Raw genomic sequence first — 27,510 nt, 5'->3', positions numbered from 1 at the left:
TTGCTTTGGAAGCATTTTTTTTTATTTTCACAAGGGTATCAGGAGAAAATGGACCACAAAATGTGTTGTGCAATTTCTCCTGAGTATGCCAATACCCCATATGTGGGGGAAAGCCACCGACTGTGCGCATGGCAGGGCTCAGAAGGGAGGGAGCATGTTTGACTTTGAATGCAAAATGGGCTGGAATTAAAGATGGCGCCATGTTTCGTTTGGAGACTCCTGATGTACCTAAACAGTGGAAACCCCCCCAATTCTAACTCCAACCCCAACACACCCCTAACCTTAATCCCAACCCTAACCCTAATCCCAACCCTATCTTTGGCCACAACCCTAATCTAACTACATCTGCATATCCCTATTTAAAATTCTGGTTGAACACAACATAGGGGCTTGTGGGACCATTCATAAAAACAGTCAGGGGTATCCACAATTGTTGGTCAATGAAAAGTTCCAAAAGGGGCTGTAAGCAATGGAAAGCTGCTTATCAAGTATAAGGATAAGAAAGATATTTTTATCCTCAGCTCGATCCACACAGATGCCACAGAGGCCACTGTAGAACTATGGTCCACTATTACAAAGCGAAAACCTGTGTCCGTCATTGATTACAATAAATACGTGGATGATGTGGACCTTGCAGACTGGGTTCTACAGCTATACCAGGTATTAAGAAAATCATATACCTGGTATAAAAAGCTAGTTGTCATTTATTTGTTTCAGGTGTCCACATATAATTTTTTTGTGTTATACAAATGAGCAGATAATTTGAATACTTTCATTGATTAGGAAAAGGTAATTAAAAATCCAGTTTTTGAAAATGTTGGCCCTGCTCACCCCTTAGAATCTGAAGATATGAAAAGACTCAGAGAGCAACATTTTATTGTACTCATTCCAGCAATAGTAACAAGAAAGAACAGCAGAGAAGATGTGTATGTTCCAAGAGAGGAATGACCTGCTATTAGGCTACGTGCACACGCTGCGGAATAGGGTGCGGATTTGGCCGCGCGGATTTTGTAAAATCCGCAGGTCAAAAAACCTGCGGATTGCTCTGCGGTTTTGCCCTGCGGTTTTTCATCTCCACAATGGAGGAGATGGCAAATCGCAGCGGAATCCGCAGAAAGAATTGACATGTCAATTCTAACCGCGCGGAAAAATCCGCACTGTCTGCACTGCGGTTTTTTATTCCCATAGGGAATAATGGTACTGTACACCGCAGCAAAAACTGCTGCGGACCCGCAGCGGCCAAATCCGCTGCGGAACCGTAGCAGAATCCGCAGTGTGTGCACACACCCTTATTGCCCACAATGCCCATTATTGCCAGAACAGCAGGATCCCCACTGAAGTTACCTCATTTTGAAAATGACACCCCTCTGGGAATTTATCTAAGGGTGTAGTGACCATTTACCCATCTACCTATTTTCCCATGTAAAATCTGAGATTAAAACAAAATTTTAGTGGTAAAAATGTATTTTTTTTTCACCGCCCAATGGTATAAATTTCTGTGGAACAGCTGTGGTGTCAGTGTGCTCTCTGGACCACTAGATAAATTAATTCTGGGGAGTTAGGTTGTAAAATACGGTCACTTTTGGGAGGTTCTGCTGTTCTGGCACCCTAGTAGCTCTGACAATGTGATTTGTCACCCACAAAACTTTTCAGTAAAACCTTCTCCAATATGACGCTACTTCTCTTCTTAACTGTGCACTTACTTTGAGGTCAATTTTCTCCTTTTAGGCTGTGTTCACACATAGCGTTTTTTTCACGTTTTTTTCACGTTTTTCACGTTTTTTTCACGTTTTTTCACGTTTTTTTCACGTTTTTTTCCACGGATTTGCCAAAAAATCTGCTTAAAATAAGCTTCCCATTCATTTCTATGCATTTTATACTTTTTGTGCATATTGATGCGTTTTTTACTGCGAAAAAACCGCTTCACGGTAGACGCAGCATGCTCATTGATTTCGTGGATTCGCTGCATTTCTGGCTAGTTCTGTGTCTGGAACCGCGCGGGAAAAAAATGCATAAAAAACGCAAAAACCGTGCGGAAAACGCGCAGAAAAAAGTGCGGTTTCTGGGAAGGAATCCAGTTTATATGCAGAAATTTTCTGCATACGTGTGCACATAGCCTAACCCTTGTGAAAATGAGAAATTTGAGGCTAAATCAACTTTTTCATAAAAAAAAATTTAATATTTCATTATCCCCTCCCAGTATTTTAACCCCTTTCCGACATCAGGCGTAATAGTACACTGATGTCGTACACCGATGTCAGACACCCTCCCTTTCGATGTGGGCTCCAGCGCTGAGCCCACATCTTTACCGGCATATGTCAGCTGTTTTAAACAGCTGATGACGTGTGCCACTTACATCTGTACCCCTCGGCTGTTAACCCATTAAATTCCGCTGTCAAACTCTGACAGCGGCATTTAATTTGCCCTTCCAGCAAGCGCGCTGGAAATCCCGCCCATCGGTGACATGATCGTAGGTTGCCGATGGGTCAGTCCTGCAGACTTCTATGGATGTCACTGCCGGTGGTCAGCGCTCTTAGCAAGTTAGTAATTCTGCTACATACAGGCGATCTGATCATCGCCTGTATGTAGCAGAGCCGATCAGACAAGTTCAGCTTCTAGTCTCCCATGAAGACTATTGAACCATGTAAAAAGAAAATGTTTTCAAAAATATTAAAAAATATAAAAAAAATAAAAGTTTAAATCACTTCCCTTTTGCCCCATTCAAAATAAAACAATAAAAAAACAAACATACACATATTTGGTATCGCCGTGTTCAGAATCGACCGTTCTGTCAATGTAAAAAAATAATTAACCCGATCGCTAAACGGTGTAACGAGAAAAAAAAATAAACGCTAGAATTACGTTTTTTTGGTCGCCGCAATGTTGCATTAAAATGCAATAACGAGCAACCAAAAGATCGTTTCTGCTCCAAACTTGTATCATTAAAAACGTCAGCTCGGGGGGCAAAAAATAAGCTATCTCCCAACCCGAGATCACGAAAAATGGAGATGCTACAGGTATCGGAAAAATGGCACAATTTTTTTTTTTAACAAGATTTGGAATTTTTTTTCACAACTTAAATAAAAAAGAACCTAGACATGTTTCATGTCTATGAACTCGTAATGACCTGGAGAATCATAATGGCAGGTCAGTTTTGGCATTTAGTGAACATGGTGAAAAGAAACCTAAAAAGCAACGGTGAGATTGCACTTTTTGCAATTTCACCGCACTCAGATTTTTTTTTCCTATTTTCGAGTACACGACATGGTAAAACTAATGGTGGTGTTTAAAAGTGCAACTCGTCCCACAAAAAAGAAGCCCTCACATGGCCTTTTTGACCAAAAAAAATTATGGCTCTGGGACGAAGGGGAGCAAAAACTGGAAATGCAAAACCAAACATACCTCTGGTCGTTAAGGGGTTAAAAATCTGTGAGGCATCGGTCGTATCAAGATGGTCATCACACCAGCAGATAAATTCCTCAAGGGTGTAGTTTCCCAAATAGGGTAACTTTTAGGATGTTTCTACTGTTTAGGCACCTCAGGGGGTCTTTAAATGCGACATGGCATCCGTTATCGATTCCAGCCAATTTTGCATTCCAAAAGTCAAATGATGCTCCTTCTCTTCCGAGCCCTGCCGTGCTCCCAGACAGTAGTTTTCCATCACATTGGCGTACTCCAAAGAAACTGCATAACAGATTTTGGGGTCGATTTTTGGGGCTAAAATAGCATCTTTGTGGGAAAAATGTCAATTTTCATAGCTCAACATTATAAAATACTGTGAAGACCCTGGGGGGCTCAAGGTGCTCACCACACATCTAGATAAATTCCTTGAGGGGTCTAGTTTCCAAAAATGGGGTCACTAGTTGGGGGTTTCCACTGTCTAGGCACCTCAGGGGCTCTCCAAACATGACATGGCGTCCGTTATCGATTCCAGCCAATTTCACATTCCATAACTCAAATGGTGCGTTTTCTCCTGTTACTTTTGTGAAAATGAAAAACTTGGGGCTAAAGTAACATTTTTCTGGGAAAAACGTAAACTTTTATTTTTTTTCTTCCACATTCAATTAATTCCATTAATTCCTGTGAAGCACTTGAAGGATTAATAAACTTCTTGAATGTGGTTTTGCGCACCTTGATGGGTGCAGTTATTAGAATGATGTCACGTTTGGGTATTTTCTGTCTTATAGGCCCCTCAGTCACTTCAAATGCAATCTGGTCGGCAAAAAAATGAAATGGTTTTGTGAATTTTGTTGGAAAAATGAGAAATCACTGGTCAACTTTTAACCCTTCTAACTACCTAACAAAAAAAAAAAAAAATTGTTTAAAAAATGATTTCGATGTGAAGTAGACATGTGGGAAATGTTATTAACTATTTTGTGTGACATAGCATTAAAATTAAAAGTTTGAAAATTGTGTCATTTTCAAAAAATTTTTTCAAAATGTCCGATATTTTTAGAAATAAACGCAGGTTATATTGAACAAATGTTACCACCATCGTGAAGTACAATATGTTACAAAAAAAACTTTCTCAGAATCATTAGGATACTTTGAAGCGTTCCAGAGTTATTACCAGATAAAGTGACGGTGGTGAGAATTGTAAAAATTGGCCCAGTCACGAAGGTGAAAATAGGCCCTGGCGTCAAAGGGTTAAAAACAACAATGAAATGATCAATCAGGTTTGATCTGGACAAGTTTCTCTGTTGTACAACGCAATACAAAAAATATAAAACCGAATAGTCTCTCGAATTTGTCCCCGAGGATTTTGGCGAACTAAACATAAATCTTCTACATGCTATTAATAGCTGTAATTGTTCATAAAGATGCTGCGGTTATCATCCATCTGCTGAATTCATCCAAGTAACAATTAAAGTATCGCACAGCGAACTCAGCAAAGAGTAGATTAGGCCGTCTTGAAACGAGGACAAGGTACAATCACCGCTTGACACGTGACAGGTGGGACAGATGCACTGAATTTGTCAACAGGTCAAAAGTGGCCAATTCTTGCTCTTATTTCATTTCCTGCTTCTCCCAAAAGTAGTCTTAGGATTAGTTTTTTTCCTATGGTTCTAGAGATATTGAACTTTTTACTACTAATTTTTATGATCATTACAATGAGGGTATGGCTAACAGGTAATTATGCAGAGCAGCCTAAAGACACTCCCCCACAAAAATCCGGCAAACCACACCTTATTGGTAAAGACCATCTTTAGAACCATATGCTGGATTTAAATAAAAAAACAGCTTGATGAGTACTCAGGAGCACAGCGACCTAGTGACAATTCTCTTTACGGAAACCTTTACATTCATTTTTCTTTTTTTCTTATAAAAAAATTTTGCAGTTGTACATTTTCGATGGCCCTCTTTTTGCATCTTTTTCCCTACTCATGCTTTGGTAATGTGGTTCGAATGTTTTTCATAGAATTAAATAATTTTTTATGTGACCCAAAGGTCTTTTTCTTGTCTTTACAGGTCGGGTTGGGGGAAGCTACAATGCCTTTACGCCACCCACAGTGTCCCCTATTATAAACTGTAACCAGCACACGGTTTCCCTTTTGAATTATTGCGACACTATTTACCCTTATTAGTTATAACTGCTAGACTTTCCATCTTGCTATAATCATCCTTCTTATAAACTATAACATCCTCACTGTTTTCCCTTATGAAATACAATATCCACATTACCACCTAATGAATTATGGTCTCCACACTATCCCCACTTTATGCTTTCCCCTTCCCATTGATTACTTTTCTGCTCTAGCTATGTCCACATTGTTCCTATTTTCAGTGCTGCCCCTCTCCATACTGTCCCTTACAAGCTGCCCCCCTCTATACTGTCTTCCACAAGTTGCACACTCTCCATACCGTCCTCCACTGCCCCCTCATTTTCCACTGTCCATACCACAAGGAATGTGAGAACAGATTGGATAACAATGCCCCCCATATTGTTATCTATGCTGTTCTTTGTCGCAACCCTTCCCCACTTGTACCTATTCCTCTCGCACTGCCATCTCACACTATCACATCTTTTACTCGTCTTGAATAATAGAAGTACCATCAGCTACTATGAAACTCTTATCATTCTGTCGTCTTCGGTGCCTTTGCAGCACAGCTTTGACTTCAGCCGCGTGATGAGGTGACCACATCACTTCGAAGCATTGGCTGATAAGATCTCCTCTACTGTGGTTGCACTGCTCATGTTTTCAATTGTTCTGAATACTATTGAATAAAGACAGCAAGAACCATTGATCTCCTTGTTCTCTAAACTGGCTGTTAGACAAACATTGTCCTCAGGGAGATGGCAGAGTTCCAATTCTGAAGGCAGGAAAATTCTAGCCCCTGGGATAGAGATGGTGGACCCCTCGATGTTCGGGTTTGGCCAAACAGATAAATAAATTAATAAACACTGGCAAACACTGTTTCTGATTGGCGGGTAAATCATTACTGCCGGTCACACAGCCGTGGTTCGCACAAGGTCAAATGTTAACATGAGCCTGCAGCTGTGATCAGAGGTAAAAAAAAAAGTTGACCTCTGGTCAGTAGCGTCGACTGATGGGACCACGGTGTGGGGACCCCTCTATTCTTGATAACCAGCCTTGCTAACACTATCAGTTTTGCCTGGCTGGTTATCAAGAATACAGGGGGCGCAGGTTCTGGCTGATGAGTATTCCCATCAGTCGTCACCTGGTTTCACTGTTATTAGCAGCAGCATGTGTAGGCTGATGGGAGTAGGAGTTCCATCAGCCGATGCCAGTGACCGGAGGAAAACTTTTTACCTCCAATCACAGCTGTGGGTTCACGCTGTCATTTAACTGCATGGTAAGCGCGATTCTCTGGCCAGCGGTAATGATTTTACCGATGATCAGAAGCAGTGTTTGCCGTGCTGTCATGCAGATGACTGCGCAAAAAATATCCAGTGTAACAATGACTTCCTGTTGAAGCCCGTGCGTTAAAAGTAGGTTTTCGGTAAGGACCCCAAACTTTACTGTTTTGGTTTGGCTTTTACTGTTTTGGTTTGGCCTTCTCTATTCTGGGACACTACTCAGATCACCGACTGATGCCACATGGCAGAAGCCGTCCTGCTGAGGAATCATATTTTTTTTCTATATTTTGTGGATGGCCCTTTGCTTAAATTACTGTAGTTTTTGTACTATAATATGCATCAGACCATAAGACGCACCACAAATTTGGGGAGGAAAATATGAAAAAAGATTTTTAAAATAATAGGGGTCTTATAATCCAAATTTACAGTAACTTACCTGGGGTGCGGCGGCAGTGTAGCAGGGTCACAGGAGGTCTCTGCGGAAGGAATCCGGCGGTGGCAACAGAAGTGGGGTGATGCTGTGGTCCCTGGGTGGGAGGAAGGGATGTCTCAGCGATGTGAGACTGTGGGTCCTGGGATGGAAGGAGGGTTGTCAGCGGTGAGGCAGAGCGGAGTGCATTGATTTCCTGAAGCCCACTGCCGGGAAATCAACTCGTAGAGCTGGGACTCTGCTCCAGCCTCATCGCCGACACCCCTCCTTCCAACACAGGGCCTGCAGAATCATCCCACTTCTGCTTCCTGCAGCAAAGCACCCTGCCTCCTGTGACCCATCGCTGTCCTCCCCTAGTAAGCTACATTTGGACTGTAAGATGCTCCCACATTTTCCTCACAAATTTTGGGGCAAAAAGTGTCTCTTATAGTCCGAAAAATACGGTAACCGGTTTACAAATGGCACCATGATGTACTATGGGAAGCGGGTAAGATGTTGATTCTCTGGGCAATATTCCGGTGGAAAACCTTGGACCTGACATTCATGGATGTTACTGTGCCATGTACCACCTACCTAAACATTGTTGCAGACTAATTTCTTCCCTTAATGTTTTCACAAGGCAGAGTTATCGGAGCTGCATGATGGCTGGTTCTCTCGTTGCTGCTTTCCTCAGACGTATGCGAATATATGGTATACAGTGGCATGTGTCTCTCACTGGCCACACTGTATATCACACGTATAGGTGAAAGCAGCAAAATGTTTTCTACATTTGTTAAAATTCAATTTGTGTAGGATCCGCACACAAGTTTTAACTCCGTTTCCTTAGTCAGGATGTGCAATTTATTTTATGAACACTGGCCAAAGGCACAAGCTTTTGGCCTCCATTGGTTGAATGCAGACTTGCATGCTTCAGACTTGGTAGTCCATCACAATGTGAAAACAGCCTTGCAGTCAAAGTCATGGGTTTCGACCTAGTCAGGAGCTAGGTTTTGCCATTAATACTTTTATCAAATTCTGTTGCTCTCTGCTATCTCCACAGTTGACATCCAGAAAACATGTATGGCATTGCACTGAATATAATAATAATAATAAACTGTGTTGTATGTATATATACCCTTACATAACAGATTGGCTCTTTGTACATTTTTTTCTATAATCCACCCCAGCAGCAACAGTAGAACACCACACCATCATCTTATTCATCTTTAGAAAACAAATACTATACCAACCTATCAGTAATCTTTATCTTATTTTTTTTTTTTTTTTATATTAAGGTGCTCCTGCTCTTACCTCCCGCAATTTCAGAGAGGCAGATTTTGAAAAAGTGGTTGATTTTATTGATGAAGGGATCAAGATTGGACTTGATGTGAAAAGCAAGACAGGTGGGTGATAATGGGTTTAAATGGCACATTAAAAAGATATTTGATCATTTATTTTAAAGGGGTTTTCCACTACTAGGAAAACCCCCTTCTTGAATGTTTGGCCCTGGTAAAATAAGAAGGCCTTTACTCAACTCACTCGTCATTCTGTGGCTCCCGTGCAGTTGCTGTGACGTGTGAGCCCGGCCCCCAGTCAGTACTTGCGTCACTGTCCCTGTCTTCGTACGGATTGAACATGACGATGATGTTGGAGTTGCAGCTGATCTGACTTTTTTTTAAAAATCAGATTATTTTTATTTAAAAGTTGTCAGCATGAAACTTTGACAATACATTTAACTTTAGCATATAATATAAACCATGTTCAACCTGACAGGCGATATAACTGTACTTACATCCTAAATCCCCCACCCTCCCCCCATCCACCCTAACCCCATCCCTTTAAATCATTGCACTTATCACACACCATGTCACTTTTTAAATCTTTTTTCGACACAGCCACTTAAGATCCCTTTTTAAAGTACCAACAAAGAGGGTCAAGGGCGCGTAGGTAGACGCATTCTTTCTCTCATGGCCTCCGAAGCCAGGCCTGGGCGCTCCATCCAGCCACCCCACACATTCTCAAACTGCATGTGTTGACCTCTTTTTGCATATATGTTCTGTTCCATCAAAATAATAAAGATAACCTTATTAATCAGTTCCTGTCTAACTGACGGTTTGTCATCTAACCAGTGGGCCGCAATGAGCTTTCTGGCAGCATATAGGATTCTGGCTATGGTCAGCTTCCCCCACTCATCAACTGCAATATCCTCCATGCATCCCAATACACACGTCACTGGGTTCCTTATAAGATCCACTCCCATTACCTCCTGAGTCAAATTAAGTGTTTGTACCCAAAAGTTCTGTAGGGCAGGGCAAGACCACATCATATGTAGGAGATCTGCCCCATCCTCCAGCAACGCGGGCAGCAAGAATCTCCCCTCAGGCCTGCCCTTTTCATCCAGACCGGGGTCCTGTATACCCTTTGTATTAGGTAGAGTTGTGAGACTCTCCTGGCTTCGCTCATAGAGACCTTGGGGATGAATTGTAATACGCTCTCCCACTGAGAATCCGAGATTGGTCCCACATCCTCCTCCCATTTTTCTCTGGACTTAGCCGGGTGCCTTACTAGGAATGAATCCAAAAAACCCCTATATACAAGGGAGATGAAACCCCTAGTGCCCCTCAGTGACCCTATAAGATTCACCATCACATCTGACTGAACCACTATTCTTGATGTTTTAAGCTGTTGATCGACTGCATTCCGCAGCTGCAGATATTGAAAGAAGAGAGATTGACTAAGAGGGAACTCCCACCTGATCTCGTCAAAAGTCTTAAGCATGCCGTCAACCAACAGCTGTGACGCAAACCATATCCCAACCCTTCTCCATTGAGCAAATCCCCTCAGACGTATTAACTCCCCCAGTCTCGGATCAAACCAAACCGACGAAAAGCGCGTGAACTCCGTAATGCCCCTCCATTGTCTAACTCTTTGCCAAATCTTGTCCACCATAGCGATCATCAGGAGCCTTTTAGGGTACGTGCACACGCTGCGGAATCCGCTGCGGATTAATCCGCACGGATTTTGCAAAAACCGCAGATAATCCGCAGGTCCAAAGACCTGCGGATTATCTGCGGTTTTGCCTGCGGTTTGGTCCTGCGGATTCACTATCTCCACAATGGTGGAGATAGGAACCCGCAGCGGTTTCCGCAGAAAGAATTGACATGCAATTCTTTCTGCGGATTCAAAACCGCAGCAAATCCGCGCGGTTTTTTCCGCAGCGTCGGCACAGCGTTTTTTTTTTTTCCCATTCAAATGAATGGTACTGTACACCGCAGCTAAAACTGCTGCGTGTCCGCAGCGGCCAAAACCGCTGCGGAAACGCAGCGGAATCCGCAGCGTGTGCACACAGCCTTAGGGTTCACCCGGAACCTACCAGCCTCTAGACTAGCCAGCAGCGGACCTCTGCCCATTATAAACTCAAGGACGCTGATCTCTGACTTTAATTGCATGTTCAATATGTACGAAGGTGGAGACCGTGACACCAGCTCTGATTGGGCACCACGTCATTCCACCGCACCAGAGCTTCAGGACCGCGATTGCTGACGCCATGGAAACGGCATCAGCACAGGAGGGGAGTATAGTTTATTTTTTTTTTTCATTGGGGCCAAATGTTTAGTTCAAGAAGTGGTTGTCCTAGTAGTGGACAACCCCTTTAAGTAACATATGTACAGTATATACAAGACGTGGCATGTGTCTAAGCTCACTTCACTGTACACGTCAGCCACAAGTACAGGTCTCAACGTCAGTGGGCACTGTATCAGCATCCCGATGAGGACCGGTAAGAACTGTGGAATAGCTTTGCGCCTTAACATTGATATTACAACATCAAGAAGGAAATGTGGAACCAATGAGGGAGACGGAACGACGGTGCACTGAGCATCTATAGGGGCTATATACCCTACAAGACTGAGATTAGGTTATAATGTCAGTTGACACTCCTTTTTAAATTGATTTTCTCTTTTAAAATTATGGCATATTAGTAGCGTATGCACTCACTTTTTGAGCATTGGGTGTAGAACTTTCACTGATCCTGAGAATTAAGTGGCAGGATTGGTTTAGTCCTGGAGCTCCTTTTCCAGTCTTGTCTTGCATAGCAGCTTTCATGATCACCTGCTTTGCAGGGATACTGCAGCACATGGGGCCAGCATGTGGGGCCCACTGCAGTTCCCTGCACCATTGAGTGTCCAGGAGCAACTTTATGCCGGAAAAAAAATATTGAAGCCACCTTAGTTCATATTTGAGATTAGTGGGCGTCCCAGTGGATTGTAGAACAATGTTCCATCACTTTACAAGATTGCAATACCTGTTTAAATGGAACCTTTCAGTTGATGCATGCAGCCCAAATCGTATGCAACATGCATCAACCACTGGCTGCAGTATCCCAACCAGGTATGTTTTATTGTAATAGCTTACGGGCACCAAACACTGAGAAGCACTAGTCAGTTGCACAGGCTGATCCTTGGCAGTTTCTCCCCGCCTGAGTGACTGACAAGTCTCTTCCCTCGCGTATAGGCAGGGACCGGTCAGTCACGGACAGCAGGTTGATAGAAGCCACTGGGAACCCACCTGTACAGCTGGTGTTCCGTGCTGCCCGGTCAACGGCATCTATTAAAAGTAAGTTTTCCTTTGAATTGCCGCAGCGCTTGAGTCCAACATACATGGCTGTGATCATACAGCCGGTGGCTGATACCTACTGACCATGGTTTGGTCAACATGTATCAGCTGACGGGTTCCCTTTAACCTGTTTAAGCCATTTATATGAGGGAAGAGGAAGCTGGTCCTTGAATGGCATCATTAAATTGGTGGGGTCCTATAAAATATCACTGTAATGAATCCACTGAATAGTTATATATTCACATTAAATGTGCATTTACTTCCATCGCAGCTTAATTCCTGTTCCCATCATGTCTAAAAGGCTAATAACCGTTCCGCTTCCAGCTAATGTTATTGTCTCTCTTTATTTATCTATGCTCCGGGTGGTTTGTGTGAGAAGTTTACATTAAGGAAAACCATTTTATTGAAGGATTACTGGTAGCAAACCTAAACACTTCTCGAGCCAAAAAGTGGTTCCTGCAGGTCACTGGGGCAACTTTCTCATCTCGTAGAATAACAGATTCTTCTGTGGGAAACCAAACAATTTGACGTATCTTTCACGTGAGGTCTCTAGACTAGTAAAGTGGTTGATCTCCTATAATCTCCCTGCCTGTTTTTCCTAAAATCTGCGTGATACTTTGGTGTTGCTTGAACTGAATAATTATCTGTTTTTATACATGCATCATGTTCAGTCCATACAAATCTGCTTGTTGACTATTATAGCAATACTTATTAATACACTGTCATGTAAGGGTATACAGTGAAATTGCTTCCACAGCAGCTCAAGCTTGCAAGTTAACAAATAGTTTGGTTATCCAAGAAAAACCTGGTGCAGATCAGAGCTGGAGTTTTTTTTAATTTTTATTCAAAATGTTTTTGTTCTATTTTAATAAGTTAAAACAGCATAAATATACACCGTGGACAAAAATGTTGGGACACCTGCACATTGCAACTTTGGAGCATTTATGGCATCCCATTGTAAATCCATAAGCATTATTATGGCATTGTTCATACTTTGCAGCTAAAACCACTACCACTTTTCTGCTGTTTACAAGATTTTGGAGTGTCTCTGAGATTTTCTTCTCTGTCATCAAGAAGACCATTTGTGAGGTCACACTGATGTTTGAATAGAGGGCCTGGTTCTCAGTCTCCTTTCTAGTTCATCCCAAAGTTGTTCTATGGGGTTGAGTTCAGGAATTTGTGGCAAGTCATGTCCTTTCGTGCTAAACTCACCTAACTAAACCATGACTTTATATATCATGCGTGGTGCACTGGGGCACAGTCATGAGGAACAAAAAAGAGCCATCCCCAAATTGTTCCCACAAACTTGGAAGCATACAATTTATGGGAACAGTTCAAAATGTCTTGGTATTTTGAAAAATTAAAATTTCCCTTCACTGAATTTAAATAGCCCAAGACAACTGAAAGCAAGTCCATTGCATCATCCGTCTGTTACCAACCTTGACAGCTATCTATGTCTATGCATACTTGTACAGAGATGACTGTCAGTCACTGATAGGACCGCCCATGGGACCGAAAATCCCAGAGGGAGCTGAGGTTTAAATAAGTAAAACACAAGTTACACTCAATATTTTCTCATAAACCTATATATAAACATACTTGCCCCCCTTGCTCTTTAACATGGTGTCTACATATTGGACTATATTTTCATGGTGACAGGATCCCTTTAGCATTGTATTTGGTGAGGAATGGTTTTCATGCAGAGGCTCGGCCTCAGACACCCATGTCATGAAGCTATCGGTGAACAGTTTTTTGTGCTGATGATAATGCTAGAGGAGGTGCGGACTATGCAGTTATTGAGTCAGCAGAAAGTTGGCGACTTTTCTGTTCTATGAGCCTCCGCACTTGGTGGCCCCCCGCTCTATAACTCTAGCTGGTCTGTCATTTCGTGGCTGAGTTGCTCTGGTTCTTAAATTCTTCCACTTTTAAGAAATATGACTCACAGTTGATTTTGCTATGCACATTGCCTCTTCAGAGAGGAAGAGGACTTGAACTCTATAGCGCCACCTGTTGGAAGCAGCAGTCCTACAAGTCACTATTGACCCTTTAACGAGCCTTGCAATGTGACTTAGGATAAAAGTCAAATCAGAATTTCATGTTGCAGACATGGTGTTTCTGGGTACTGCCCCTCGTCAGTTTATGCAAACTCATTTGGCAAGGTGAGAGGCTCTGGACTGAGGTTTAGACCTCAGTTGATTTTGAAAAATTTAGGAGGGAAGAAGTTTAACGAACTGACTTGTTACACTGGTGGCTCCTATTACTGGACCACGCTGGTATTACTGAGCTTTTTAGAACAAACCATTCTTTCTCAAATGTTAGGAAAGGGAGATTGCAAGGCATGGGTGTGGATATTGTATGCATGTGGCAATGGGACTGAATGAAAAACCTGAATTCAGCGATTAAGAGAGTGTGTTCCAAAACTTTTGGTCATCTAGTGTACTGTGTATATAGTAAAACTGGGTAAAACAGTAACCTTCTGAATTGGACAATTATGTAAATTATTTAAGGTGACAAATTGACGTGGAGAGTCTTTTTTCTCTTTCGTCTCATTGGGGGACACAGGAACTGTGGGTGTGTGCTGCTGTCTCTAGGAGGTTGACACTATGCATGAAAAAAGTTAACTCCGCCTCCGCAGTATACACCCCTCCGACCGGCTGTAGGACAATCAGTTTTGCTTAGTGTCAGCAGGAGGTGGACAGAGGTCTCTCGCACACCCATGCCTACCTCAGTGTGCGTCGTTCCTTTTCAGGTAACCATGGAGGGATACAGAGTAGATATGCTACATCTGTATTCCCACACCGGGATTATGAGTACGGTGTGTACTGCCACCCCGTATCCTCATGAATCCCGCGGGCAGGACCCTATCCCCTAACACAGGACTCATGTTCAGGTGGCAGCTCCTGGTCCTGACCGTCGTCTCCCATCACTCGCCCACCAGAGCCTGATGATCGAGAGAGACGCCCTGCAGAAAAGGTTTGGGACAGCAGTCTTTTCATGCAGGTAAACCGACCCCTGTTGCCGGGTGAACTGGAGGTAAGAGGCTGCAGCGTTGTATGATCTGCTCACCAGCTGCTCTGGCTGAATGTGACCGCTGTAATCAGCACTCGGGCTTGCAGCCCATGGCTCTATACTTAGTTTAAGACCCAAGACTTTCAAGCACGTGATGCAGCACAGTTCCAGCCTCCTCCCGTGGCAGCGTTATGGCCCTGGGCTCCAGCAGGAGCCCAGCACGGCCGACGTCAGATTCCGGCTTCCGGCAGGCTCCTACCCCGGCTTCCTCTTCCTGTACCAGCACCATCTTGGTGCTACAGGAGGCCAGAGCAGGGCCCCACCCACCACTTCCGGGCGGGGATTTCATAAGGCTTCTAGGCAGCGGCAGGGCTGTTCACCTCGCTCTCTCTCTCATCAGCCTTCGGGCGACCGCTGCGGCGAGGACACAGGTCGTGGGTATGTGAGTACTGCACTACAGGTTGCTCCCTCACTCCGCTCTCTACCCCCGACGGTCGGCACCAGGTAAAACCGGTCAGTATGGCCAAGGGAGAGCAGTCCCGCTCCGCCTCCTCATCCGCTTCAGTGACCTTGGTCAAATATTTTGTACGTACCAAATGCACTCTGCTCAGATTGCAGCAGACCTACGATGTCACCCACGCTAGAGAGCAGGTGCAGCCCCCCTGCTTTGCTGGTCAGAGCTCCCATATTACCCCAGGAGCAGGAGGAAGCCACCTTGCCTGCCGCCCAGGGGCCATCCATCGCCACGGGAGACAGCGAGTGTCCAGGATGGGCCTCTTCCTTATCTAAGTCCGTGGCCGACCTTACCAAGGTATCACAGACCTTGGTAACGGTGCTTAACAGATTGCCACTTCAGACTCCAGTGGACACAGGAGCACCAAAGGAGAGCCTCCTTTTGGGCCCTCTAGAGGCCGTAAAAGGTTTAGACAGGACCACCAACCCAGGTCCCCTTCTCACTCCATCTCACCGCCAGAATTCCTCTGGCCGTCTGCCTCCTCCCGGTCCTCATCCCCGGAATCAGGCGAGGCATTATCAGAGACACACTCAGAGGAGGGTTCTGAGTACGGACCAGAAGAGTCCCAGGTCAAGGATATGGTTCAGGGCCTCATTTCCGCAGTCATTGAGAATTTTAACATTGGGGACACCACATCAAAACCTAATGATTAGGTTTTTTCATTTAAGTTTCATAAGTCCCCAACTAGGGTCTTTGCCTTCCACAAGGATTTTGAGGAAGTGTTGGCCAGGGAAAGGGAAAACCCAACCAGGCGAGGGAATCGTTTAGGGATTCTATATCCCTTCCCTCCAGATCTCACCGCCAACTGGACCGCCTCCCCTTCGGTGGACCCACCAGTGTCCAGACTCGCTACCAATACAGTCCTCCCACTCGCCAGTGGGGCAGCCCTAAAAGATCCCAATGATAGGAGGATAGAATCCCTGGCAAAATCCGCCTTTGAGGCAGCAGCTGCTGCATTGTGTCCAGCCTTCGCCTCAGCCAGGGTAGCTAAGTCTGTTACAGAATGGGCCAAACAGCTTAGACAGGCCATATTGGCCTGGGTACCACCAGCGGAACTGGCGGAGTTCGCAGATCAAATCTCTTATGCCGGGAGGTATATGGTATCAGCAACCCTGGATGCTGCGTCTTGCGCAGCTCAAGCATCCAGTAGCATGGTAGCCGTCCGGCGGACAGTCTGGCTAAAGGCTTGGCAGGCTGATTTGTCCGTCCTCAAAGAAATCACTGACCAATCTGCCGTTTCGGGGCACCCGGCTCTTTGGGTCAAGGTTAGATCAAATCATTAAGGATGCAACGGGGGGTACATGCTCCCTTCTCCCTCAGGCCAAACCTCGTCGATATGTTTTCAAACGTAGGGCTCAGCCCTTTCGCCGTACCCCAGCGACAGGCACTTATGCTCAGGGCCCGCAGAGGTTGCAAGCACCGAGAGATAGGAGGAAGGTATCATTTTGGGCCACCCCGTCATGGCATTCGCGCAGTTCCAACAGCAGAGCTACCAGGTCAGGGCCTGGCAGAGCCACTTCAGCCTGACGCCAGCAGGGGGTCCAACTCCCTTCCCAGTACCTCTCCCAGACTAGGAGGCAGTCTTCTCCTCTTCAGAGATGTCTGGCAGAATTCAGTAGAGGATATCTGGGTAAAGGAGGCAGTATCAACAGGATTCAAGATAGACTTCAACGCGCTTCTGCGAGATCGCTTCTTTCTATCGCAGCCACCAAAAGACACTGCTATGGCTCTAGGTTTTTTTACGGCATTCGACTCTCTCCTCAACACAGGAGTAATCGTCCCCGTTCCCGAGCAGGAACGTTTTACCGGCTTTTACTCAAACCTGTTTGTGATACCTAAAAAAGGATGGCTCAGTTCGTCCCATACTAGACCTCAAAAGGCTAAACAGATGGGTCCGCTTACGCCATTTCAGGATGGAATCGATTCGGTCGGTAATTAAGTCTATGGAGGATCAGGAATTCCTATGATCCATAGATATCTGGGACGCCTACCTACACGTCCCCATTTTTCAGGGATATCAGAGGTTTCTGCGTTTTGCTGTCCAAAAGCAACATTTCCAGTTTGTGGCCCTGCCATTTGGGCTGGCAACAGCCCCCAGAATTTTCACAAAGATTATGGCAGCGATGGTAGCTATATTAAGGGTCAGAGGCATAATATTGGTACCATATTATTATTATTTATTTATATAGCACCTTTGATTCCATGGTGCTGTACATGAGAAGGGGTTACATACAAATTACAGATATCACTTACAGTAAACAAACTAACAATGACAGACTGATACAGAGGGGAGAGAGGACCCTGCCCTTTCGGGCTTACATGCTACAGGATGGTGGGGAAGGAGACAGTAGGTTGGTTGGTTGCAGCAGTTCCGGTGTTGGTTGAGGTGATATCACCGGTAGTGGTGAGAGAGAAGGAGGTAGCGGGGTCATTGTAGGCTGTAGTCTTTCTTGAAGAGGTGGGTTTTAAGGTTCCGTCTGAAGGATCCAAATGTGGTTGATAGTTGGACTTGTTGGGGCAAAGAATTCCAGAGAATAGGGGCTATTCGGCCGAAGTCTTGGAGGCGGTTGGGTGAGGAGCAAATAAGTGTGGAGGAGAGAAGGTCGTCTTGGGAGGACCGGAGATTACGTGCGGGAAGGTATCGGGAGATTAGTTCAGAGACATATGGGGGAGACAGGTTATAGATGGCCTTGTAGGTCAGTATTAGTAATTTGAACTGGATACGCTGAGGGAATGGGAGCCAGTGAAGAGATTTGCAGAGGGGAGAAACTGAGGAGTAGCGAGGAGAGAGATGAATTAGTCGGGCGGCAGAGTTAAGGATGGACTGGAGAGGTGCGAGGGTGTTAGCAGGGAGACCACAGAAAAGGATGTTGCAGTAGTCGAGGCGGGAGATGATGAGGGCATGCACAAGCATTTTAGTAGATTGAGGGTTGAGGAAAGGACGGATTCTGGAAATATTTTTGAGCTGGAGGCGACAGGAGGTAGAAAGAGCTTGGATGTGCGGTTTGACGGACAGGGAAGAGTCAAAGGTTACTCCGAGGCAGCGGACTTCTGGTACTGGGGAAAGTGTGATGTCATTAATTGTTATAGCTAGGTCGGGTAAGGAAGATCTGTCAGATGGAGGAAAGATGATGAGTTCAGATTTGTCTACATTGAGTTTGAGGAAGCAAGAGGAAAAGGAGGATGTGGCTGATAGACACTCTGGGATTCTGGACAGCAGAAAGGTGATGTCTGGGCCAGAGAGGCAGATCTGAGTGTCATCAGCATAAAGGTGGTAGTGGAATCTGTGGGACTTTATGAGTTGCCCCAGACCAAGTGTATAGATTGAGAAGAGTAGGGGTCCTAAAGCAGAGTCTTGTTGGACTCCAACAGAGAGAATATCTCGACGATATTCTCGTCAAGGCGCCCTCCTTCGCTCAGGCCCAGGAAAATCTAGCAGTAGTTTTAAACATGCTCTCCCTGTTTGGTTGGATCATAAAGAGGGAGAAATCCCACCTAATGCCAACACAATGCCTAGAATTCTTAGGAATGGTAATCGACACCCGCCGCTCAAGGGTCTTTCTCCCAGAAAGAAAGTGGATTACCCTCCAGCAGGGAATTCGCTCTCTGTTGAAATTCCGGCTTCTATCCTTTTGCGCTGCCATGAGAGTCCTGGGAAGAATGGTGGCAGCTTCAGAGGCGATACCCTTTGCCCTGTTTCGTTCCAGGATACTGCAGAGGAACATCCTCCTTCAGTGGGACAGGTCCATTTCTTTGCTGGATCGCCCCTTCCTCCCCTCCATTCAGATCAGGGAGTCCCTCAAGTAGTGTCTGACCTCCCCCTTGTTTATCTGGGATGGCCTTTTCCCCCTGTCCACTGGCAGGTAGTAACTACAGATGCCAGTCTCCTGGACTGGGGAGCGGTATTCCTCCACCTGACTGTCCAGGGACGATGGTCGAGGCAAGAATCCTCACTGTGAATCAACATTCTAGAACTGAGGGCGGTCTTTCTAGCACTTCTACATTGGGAAAGATACCTCAACAACCAGCCAGTCCGGATTCAAACGGATAACGCCACGGCGTTGGCATACATCAATCACCAAGGGGGAACCAGAAGTCCCCGGGCACTAGCCGAGGTATCCAGAATCTTCAACTGGGCAGAAACCGCAATTTCGGCAGTTTACATTCCCGGCACAGACAACACGGCCGCCGACTTCCTCAGTCGGGAGGGGCTCGCGGCAGGGGAATGGTCCTTACACCAGAAAGTGTTCCATCAGATTTGCTAGCTATTGGTGTCTCCAGATGTGGCCCTCCTGGCATCGCGACAGAACAGAAGGGTCCAACAGTTTGTCTCAAGATACCGCGATCCTCTAGCAATAGGGGTTGATGCGCTGGTTATTCCCTGGACACAGTTCAGACTCCCTTACCTGTTCCCTCCCCTTCCTCTCCTGCCCAGGCTGCTAAAGATGATCAAGGCGGAAGGGGTGCCGGTCATATTGGTCGCCCCGTACTGGCCCAGGAGGGCCTGGTTCGCAGAAACTATCAATCTTCTCACAGGCACCCCCTGGAGACTCCCCGACAGACCAGATCTCCTGGCTCAGGGGCCGTTTTACCACCCGAATTCTCGGTTGCTCAATTTGACGGCATGGCCGTTGAAACCACAATACTGAGAGCAGCGGATTTTTTGGACCGAGTCATTAATGTAATGATCCAGGCTAGGAAGCCTTCCTCTTCCAGGGTCTATTATCGAGCCTGGAAGGCCTATTTTGGCTGGTGTGAGTCTAATCACGTCACACCTATGCCGTGTTCCCTGCCATCTGTCCTAGCTTTTCTCCAGGCAGGGTTAGATGGCTGTCTGGCTCTGAGTTCCTTGAAAGGCCAGGTATCTGCTCTCTGTATTCTTTTTCAAAATAATTTGGCCTCCCGCTTACAGGATAAGACATTTCTGCAAGGAGTGGCACATGCGGCCCCTCCTTACAGATCCCCTGTGGCTCCATGGGATCTTAACTTGGTCTTGGAAGCCTTGACAGGTTTACCCTTTGAACCCCTACAGGAAGCTCCCATGTCTTTGTTGTCCTGGAAGGTGGTATTTCTTGTAGCCATCACCTCTATTATGCGGGTTTCAGAATTAGTGGCATTGTCCTGTCGTCCTCCATTCCTAATTATGCACCAGGACAAGGTTGTTTTGCGGCCTCCTCTTAACTTTCTTCCCAAGGTGGTATCGGCTTTCCACCTGAACGAGGATATAATCCTTCCATCATTTTGTCCCGCTCCAACCCATCCTCTGGCGCGTTCTTTGAATAAGCTAGACCTGGTCAGGGCGATAAGGATCTATCTGGCCTGGACCGCTCCTTTCAGGAAGGTGGACTCGCTCTTTGTTATCCCCAATGGGGTGAGAAGAGGCCTGCCGGTCTCTAAGGATAAAATTGCCCGCTGGATCAGAATGGCAATTCTGGAAGCCTACGGGGTAAAGGACAGAGTGTCCCCTGCTGGGGTCAAGGCCCATTCAACCCGGGCGGTGGGTGCCTCCTGGGCGGTACACAACAAGGCATCAGCCATGCAGTTTGTGCAAGGCTGCCACATGGTCATCCGTGCGTTCTATAAGATCCATACCTATGCTTCAGTGGACGCCAGCCTAGGCAGAAGAATCTTGCAGGCGGCAGTGGTGAGTTCTCCGACCTGAAGGAAGTTTCTGTCTTTTCCCACCCCAGGGACTGCTTTTGGACGTCCCACGGTTCCTGTGTCCCCCATTGAGACGAAAGAGAAAACAGGATTTTGGTTGCTGTAAAATCTGTTTCTCAGAGTCTTCATTGGGGGACACATCGCCCTCCCATGATTTTATTACATGTAATGAATATATAATGACTTACATGATAATGTCTCCTCCTTCTGCTTTTTCACTAACTGATTGTCCTACAGCTGGTCGGAGGGGTGTGTACTGCGGAGGCGGAGTTAACTTTTTTTCATGCAAAGTGTCAACCTCCTAGTGATAGCAGCACACACCCACGGTTCCTGTGTCTCCCAATGAAGACTCTGAGAAACAGATTTTATGGTAAGCAACCAAAATCCTGGGTTTTTTTTTTTTTTTTTCATGAATCTCTTTCCCAACCAGTTGTGGTACAGCATGCCACTTCCCTAAATCCACTGAAACATAGATTTAAATGGGTAATCCAACTCCGCTCACTCCTGTCTAGTGGTCATTAGGGCCGGTGATGTTCTGTCTTGATATCTGCAGGCTCGTGTACATGAATGGCAGATATCGGGCACTTGGCCTCTTCTAATGAATAGTAGAGGTGAACAATACCTGCCAACTTCCCCGCGAACCTGCAGATATCAGTAGACCCACTTGTGATGCAGACGTGAACACATTCGGGTTCAGCCTTTACTTTAGACAGTAACATTTTGCAGTTAGGAATCTGGAGTTAAGAGTTTTGGAGATGTTTTACTACAGTCTGGTATTTGGTCTCTAACTAGTGATGAACGAGTATACTCATTGCTCGGGTTATCTCCGAGTATTTTGGCGTGCTCGGAGAGTTTGTGTTTTTGTTGACGCAGCTGCATGATTTTCGGCTGCTAGACAGGCTGAATACATTTGAGAAATACCTGTTAGGAAATCCACATTTGTATTCAGGCTGTCTAGTAGCCACAAATCATGCAGCTGCGGAGACAAACTAAATCTCCGAGCACGCCCAAGATACTCGGCGATCACCCGAGCAACGAGTATACACTCTCATCACTATTTCTAACCTTATTATAATGCAGCAGTTTTCTGTTAACATTTCCCATTTTTATTTTTACAGCCAAATTACAAGACTTCAAGAACTTCCTTCTAGAGGACCAAGCCACTGTTCAACGTATTGCAGATCTCCGTCAGCGGGTAGAGAAATTCGCCCGTGCCTTCCCTATGCCAGGATTTGAGGAACGTTAAACTATCTGCTGCTTCACTTTGCCCTCTGCCATCTTTACCTCTAAACGTTTTCACTTTGGACATAGTTTCCTGTTACTAAGCATTTCTCATTCTCCAAACCTTTTTCTACTTTTCTGCTGTTTTCTGATACAGACTCTTTCCTCTAGATTCAGTATGCCACGTGAGAGCCAAATATTAGACTGTATGGACAGCAGTGAATGCTTCATTTGTAGACTATAGTGTCAATAAAGCAATAACATCCATTATGTGGCCTCCATTCCCATCTTGAAATAAGACTTGCCAGCAAGTAGCACCTCAGTAGTGTTTAAAGCATTGCTACCTACAACCTTTTCTACTCTTACTTTTATTAAGATTGTGTTATTTTGGTATTTTAGGTGATGCGTCATGAAGAACATTTATTAGATATACTTATTATATAGTGTCTTGTGGGCTACATTATAGAGAACCTCCAGTGTAAAAGAAACTTTGCAGAGCTATTGGATCCCCACCAATGGCACCTTATATGAAGCCTTTCTCTTTGAGGCCAGGTTCAGACTAGCGTATGCGAAATCTAATTTTTCATCCAGGAGCAAAAAAGACAATTGAAATGAATATTCCATCCACAAGTTGTTTTTGTTTCATCCTTATGTCCGTTATTTACATCCGTATGACGTGCATATGGCATCTGTTTTTATACGTCTTCAATTTATAGAACTAAGAAAACCAAATATATTTTTTTGTTAATTTCAATATATCCGTATTCGTTTTTTTTTTTTTTTTTTCAACACCCATGTACTTGAATAAGCGAGTCTCATTCAAGAGACTAAAGAATACTGGTGCATGCTGCATTTTTTTTTTTTTTGTTCTCACAATCCCTTGGTCTGTTTTGTGAACAGCAATATAATAACATTGGTCCCTGAGTGCTATCCAGTGTTAACAGGGACAGCATGCACGTGTAAAATATGCTATTCTGAATAAGTCCTAAAGCTCATTCCTTTGTGTTGCAGATATTTCCTTCTTACTTCACTGAGAATAACTTATTGCACTTGTCTGCCATGTTAAATATACAGTAAAACACCAAGCCAAGTCCTAAACACACTGCCCGCAGACTCTCTAGCTCACCGTACACTTGCACCGCTTCTCCTTCCTCTTGCTACAACTAGTCCTAATTGACCTTTGACTTTTCTACCAAGTTCTTTCTGCAGAAACACAAGCCGCTTGTAATTCTCTTGGTAAAATATTTAGGTTTTCTCAGGAAGGAGGAAGTAAAGGTCTGCAATGTGTTCTTGCTTTGCCCCATATTGAATTAGATGGTCCATGCATCCTGAAAATGGATCTTTTTTCTTTTTTATTCTCCAATAGAAATTTTAATTTACATACTAATGTGCTACTAGTGCCAATGTACCTGTGATCACAGGACTTTTCTACCAAGTTGTTTTTGCAGAAACAGAAGTAGCTTGTAACTCTCTGGATGCAATATTTAGGTTTTCTCAGCAAGGACGAAGTAAAGGTCTACAGTACTTCAGCTGTGGTTCTCTTGCTGAGCCCCATATTAAATTTGATGCGTCATGAAAATGGTAGTAAAAATTTGAATTTACATACTAATGTGATATCCAAAGAAGAGGATCACTGGTGGTATGTTTTAAACCAGGTTATCTTCTTTGTGATTAGATATAGTATGTACATGTAACTAGTGTGAATAAAGGCAATGTGGTGTGTAATATGAAACTATATGTGAAGCTGATTGATAATTGACTAATTGCAGTAGTTTCACCTTCTCATTACCTCTAGAGCACTTTGCGTTGAGGCGCCAGTGAGACCTATGCAACAAATTATGTCTAAAAAGTATCTTCTTAACTCACCTATGCCTAACATGAAAAATCTTAAGGTCCAATTGTCAACTGATGTCTGAGCAAAACATTTGTTCGTCGTGAGAAATTGTAAGCTTGCTTTAAAGACTGAATTCTTGCCAGCACATCATCTTGTGTAGACAAGGGATATGCTGCCGAAAACATGATCTATTCTCATGGGAGGGTCAGTCAGTCCAAACAGGCCATTAAAAACTGCTAGCTTGCATGTATATTTAAAGGGAACCTGTCAGCATCATTTTACTAAGTAACGTACGTACGAGGCCATATTGGCGCTGTCATGTTGATTACAAAAGATACTTCAGGTGAAGAAATCCATTTTGTAGATTTTCTTTAACTTTTTAGGTCTCCTTGTATTGATCTTTGTTCATTGGGGTGGGTAAGGTCTTCAGTTTTGTTCCGTCCCCTCCTATTTGTCTGGGTGTCTTTATTTAAAATTTCACATTGCAGCCTGGCAGCGCTTGCACAAATTGAGCTTTTGGAAGTTTTCAGAAAAAAAGACCGTTTTTCTGAAGTCCACCATCAGTCCTAGCTGCAGACGGCGCTTGGACAGATTACACATACGCATCCTAGCCATGGAAGGCACATGCGTAGATTAAGCTCTTGGAAGTCTTTGGGAAAATAGCCATTTTACTGAAGCCCACCTTCAGTCCAAACTGCGGACGGCGCTTGGACAGATTAAGCTCTTGGAAGTCTTCGGGAAAATGGTCATTTTACTGAAGCCCACCATCAGTCTTAGCCATGGGTGACACTTGGGTAGGTTAAGCTCTTGGAAGTCTTCGGAAAAATGGCCATTTTACTGAAGCCCACCATCAGTCCTAGCCGCGTGTGGCGCTAGCGTAGATTGACTACGACCGCATCACTTTAACGGCCGGTATAGCAGTGATTAGGATCTTGACATTTCACTATTCTAGTTCTTTACATAGAATTCTGTGTATCAGCAGGAGATTACTTTTGTTTGGCTTTCGTTCAACATTCCTATAAAACATTGTATACGTTTTATATAATGAAGCTCGTAAGTGTGAAGAAAAGCCCAAAAGTGTGTTTTAGAAGGTGGGGAATTTAAATCATCTGCTCCTTTCCAGATAATATGCATAAAGAATGGAGCAATAATTAATACACACGTGTATTATAATGCAAAACAATCTGTTCACCGGTTTCCTAATACTGATTTAATTGATGATATTGGCAGGCTACATACACCTCCAGCTAAATACTTGTAAGAGCCATGCCTTGGCAGCATGCCACCCTGATGCTAATCTTAAAGGCGTCCTTGCTGTGTGGAGCCATAGGTTGTGACGTGGTGTTTCTCTCTGCCTCATGCAGGGCTCCACAGCTATAACTTCCCATCACAGCCAGAGAACTATTATCACAAAGCAAATTCAATTTGTTAGATGAAATTGTATTTGCCCCGAGGCTGCGGTTGTGTTTCGTCCATGGAAGGAGCAGGCAACAGCTTGGGAAGTAGACTCCTCGCATTTTTGTTTTTTAAACGATCCCAGCGGTCAAATTAGAATCGATTAACAAACAAACGGAGTAAATGTAATGAAATGAGACTGGGTATTGGCGTAATGTTCCCATCTGCTCACTGCCTGGAGTGACATACACACTTCTGTGTTATTAACCCCTTTTTGCTGTAAGGGTGCAGCAGTAGAACGCTCAGCTGGGCTGAATGGGTTCTCCTTCCAGGAATGGAAAGCAGCGTGTTAGTAAATTAAGGCACATGGTTCTCTGCCGCATCTCTAAATATTAAAAAAAAATGTTCATTTTAGTCTTTAGTCTTACAAAATGAAGAGTTATACATGATTCAGGAATATTAGCAGACTCTATTTTTCAAAAGCATTGTAAGGACTGGCTTCTTATACGTAGCAACAGTACAGACTTAAGGTTGTGAACATGCAATTTTCTGTCCATACCAGATCTGAAATCTAGATAGGAGCTGGATATGCCTTGCCTTATTTTGCATGTTGTATAGTAAGATCTGTCATGTTAATAAAAGTTAATATAAATATCTGTGTCATTCCATAATTATTGCAGACGGCTGCCGTGCAAATGTCAATTACTTTCTCCTAACTTTCCAACCCAAGATCGTTACAATCACTGAGGGAAGTAAGTCCATGTTCTGGTGCTCCAGATATGTTCAGACTGATGGTCCATGTAGAAAATATCACAGCATGCACTAGTTAGTCCACCTTCCAAACAAGATGGTGCAATTTTCAGTGGCAGATAGCTTATGCATCCTTTCACAATTTGGGGATGTGACAAAGTTGCCTTTTTCATCTGAACATAGCCTTTGGGTATGTTCACACGTGGCATCTTTGCAACATTTTTCTTTCCACACCAAAAAAAACCCAGTATGATAGCAGGGAAAATGCTGCATTAAATGCAGGTGGTTTTTATTCATTTTTACTCTTGTTTTTTTCTTCCATTCATTAGAATGGGTGAAAACCACTGAAAGAATTGAGATGCTGTGAATTTAAACCTTTTCCACCCCTCAAAAAAAAAATGCAAGTTTATGCACTTTGCTGGTAGTGTACAACGTAGCCACATTTATTCCTTCCAGCTGCAGTCCACAGGAGAGCTCAGTGGTGCATGCAACTCATTGGCCCTGCCTCATTTAGGCTAGTTTCACACTAGCGTATGGAGGAGCTGCGGACTTCCTCCGTGAAGCTCCGCCCACTGCCGCACCTCCTCTGTTCAGCTCCGCCTCCATCTGCATGCGGCCTGCGTACCCTATCTTTAGAATTGGGTATGCAGGCCGTGCTGATTTATGCGGAAGCCTCCACATGCGTCTTTTTGACGGTGCGGCGACCGCAGCAAAATGCAACATGTTGCGTTTGGCGCAGGTCGCCACACCGTCAAAACGACGCATGCGGAGGCATCCGCATACATTGGCACGGCCTGCATACCCAATGCTAAAGATGGGGTCCGCAGGCCACATGCCAACGGATGCAGAGCTGAACAGAGGAGGTGCGGCAGTGGGCGGAGCTTCACGGAGGAAGTCCGTAGCCCTCCGCAGCTCCTCCATACGCTAATGTGAAACTAGCCTTAGACTGGTGTTTCACACAACAAAAGTTAATATTGGGCATTCAGGGACAAGTCACCGCTGATTCATTAAGACAGGCATCTTATCAGAGGTTTACGCCTCACCAGAAATGTTATTCCAGTGTCTGAAGTAACATTCGTGGTATATGAAACACCACCACTTTTAATGAATTTGTTGGGCAGGCATTGACCCATTGTGCCCCGACTCCTCCCCAGCTCTGCCCATTATAGCAGAGCTGCACTAAACTGTCATGGAAATGCCAAGTCACAAGGTTTTTGTGCAACTTTGTGTTACACAAAAATTCTGTGACATTTGAAGGTGTTTTATGCCAGATTTCTGGGATA

General features: G+C 44.6%; 1 protein-coding gene across 2 annotated transcripts in view; it reads left to right on the top strand.

The window, feature by feature from the left end:
* The window catches only part of SHMT2 (serine hydroxymethyltransferase 2), a 136,378-nt gene extending 113,860 nt beyond the window's left edge, over nt 1–22,518 (top strand). For both annotated transcript variants that reach the window (XM_073576842.1, XM_073576840.1), the window contains exons 11-12: nt 8,525–8,632; nt 22,146–22,518. In XM_073576842.1, the coding sequence (XP_073432943.1) occupies nt 8,525–8,632; nt 22,146–22,273 (236 nt within the window). In that variant the 3' untranslated portion in view covers nt 22,274–22,518. The remainder of the gene's footprint in view (nt 1–8,524; nt 8,633–22,145) is intronic.
* Nucleotides 22,519–27,510: the final 4,992 nt, after the last annotated feature.

The sequence above is a fragment of the Dendrobates tinctorius genome, unplaced genomic scaffold (assembly GCF_039654945.1).
Source record: "Dendrobates tinctorius isolate UK_male_01 unplaced genomic scaffold, ASM3965494v1 ptg000051l, whole genome shotgun sequence".
NCBI lineage: Eukaryota > Metazoa > Chordata > Amphibia > Anura > Dendrobatidae > Dendrobates > Dendrobates tinctorius.
The sequence above is the reverse complement of the archived record's forward strand: the minus strand, read 5'-3'. Positions and strand labels throughout refer to the sequence as shown.